This window comes from Cryptomeria japonica, chromosome 4 (assembly GCF_030272615.1).
Source record: "Cryptomeria japonica chromosome 4, Sugi_1.0, whole genome shotgun sequence".
Classification (NCBI taxonomy): domain Eukaryota; kingdom Viridiplantae; phylum Streptophyta; class Pinopsida; order Cupressales; family Cupressaceae; genus Cryptomeria; species Cryptomeria japonica.
The window spans coordinates 510,056,583-510,058,190 of NC_081408.1; the positions used below are offsets into that span (position 1 = coordinate 510,056,583).

The 1,608-nt window shown below is 42.7% G+C and overlaps 1 protein-coding gene across 1 annotated transcript; it reads left to right on the plus strand.

The window, feature by feature from the left end:
- The first annotated feature begins 442 nt into the window (after window positions 1–442).
- Window positions 443–1,408, plus strand: LOC131054109 (cyclin-dependent protein kinase inhibitor SMR13). The gene has a single exon (XM_057988569.2). The coding sequence runs from the start codon at window positions 964–966 to the stop codon at window positions 1,330–1,332; it is 369 nt and encodes a 122-aa protein (XP_057844552.1). The 5' UTR covers window positions 443–963; the 3' UTR covers window positions 1,333–1,408.
- The last annotated feature ends 200 nt before the right edge of the window (window positions 1,409–1,608 follow it).

Sequence of the window (1,608 nt, forward strand, 5' to 3'; positions counted from 1 at the left end):
TGCCTGGGGTTAAAACAACACAACCCCAAAAAGTTAAAAAACTGCATCTCCATAGGCTGAGGAGTTGTACTTGCAAATTAGGGATTGATAGATAAGGTCGGAGGCTCAACATGCTCGTTGTTTTGTTTTGACTAAGGAAAAGGACAAGGGTGAAAGAGGATCCAAGATGATTTTGATTACCCCAATAATATAGAATTTATCCCAATTAGATTTGAAACTACGTGATGATGGATGTCCGTGTAGTAAGGCTTGAGAAATGATGGCCCCATAGATGGGGTGATCATGATGATCATCATCATCACTCATCAATGGCGGGTGATCATATCACTCATCTCGCATTTACAATTTGACGCAGACAGACGCGTGAAATGAACAGAGCACCCGATGTTTCAAAGCTTTTTAAGCACCCTTTTTTCCCATATCTGGCGGCGCTGACATAAGTCTTCATAAATCAACACAAACCCAAACAGAAACGCCATTAAATGCCGGCTCTCATCCCGCCCAGGATCGACTCCCACGCCCACCGCCACCGCATACAAAAAGCCTCTTTTTCTTTTTCTCCTTTCTTTATTTCCCCTTTTAAGCAAGAGCTCAGCAATAGCCCGTGCACTTCTTCTGCACAGTCCGTGCCAGTTTTTTCTGTTTCCCCTGTTCGCCAAACTCGTGCTTTTCTTTATTCACCGGCAATAGCCTTCGTTTTTCTGAGCTGGGTGCCCATTTTTTCCTGGTTCTTCTGTGCAAAAGTGTAAAAAAGTGACCGACATCTAACAAAGCGAAGCTTCTCCGAGGTGGGCGCATCTTTCTTTCGGCAGAACCTGCTAAAGGTGACATTTTGAATCGAATTGAAGCGGCTTTAAGCAGTCCCAGAAGCTTTCTCTTTATACTCTGTTTTCCAAGCTGCTGTTTTTCTCTTTGTGGGACGTTTTATTGAAGCTCTGAGAAGCGTTTTGAGCGTCTCTGAAAATGGCTCCTAATTCTTCTAGTACCACTGAACAACAACCCATTGTCTGCAAGACCGCCGGGCAAAAGAGAGCTCGGAATGAGGTTGTTTTCAGCCTGCCTGCTGTAAGGCCCATAGTAACAGTTCGGTTGTCTGAGGTCGAGAGTTCGAATCCCGGGGGTGACAGCGACGAACAGAGCGGCAACAATGGCGTTGAAGAGGAGTGTACTACTCCTAAGGCGAAGGAAAACAGAATAGCAGAGCTCTTGACTTGCCCTCCTGCGCCCAGAAAACGCAGGATCACTTGTCGCCATCGAGTAGTTCTGCCTTTTTTTACTTCCCCTGATTTGGATTCGTTCTTCTTGCCCCTTTACAAAATGTGTAAACAGTGAAGCAGAGATTGGTCTGTTATTGTGATCTTGATCATGTTCGCTGAAAGTTAATGAAAAGGTTCGATGGTTTTTTCAATATTTTCTCCTGTGTTTTCAAGAATTTGTTTTCAATGGCGTCTGATCAACTTCCAGCAAGTGAAGATCGTTTTAAACAGCATAAAACATTCACATTCAAATTAAAGATATTAGTTTTCCAAAATCTATAATAGTCCTAGTACTTATTAATGATTTAGATTGTGTTTGTTTACATCATTTGAATCATACTATGATTCATAT

Coding starts and splice junctions, on each gene's coding strand:
- LOC131054109 (XM_057988569.2), top strand. CDS start 964: ATGGCTCCTAATTCTTCTAGTACCACTGAACAACAACCCATTGTCTGC.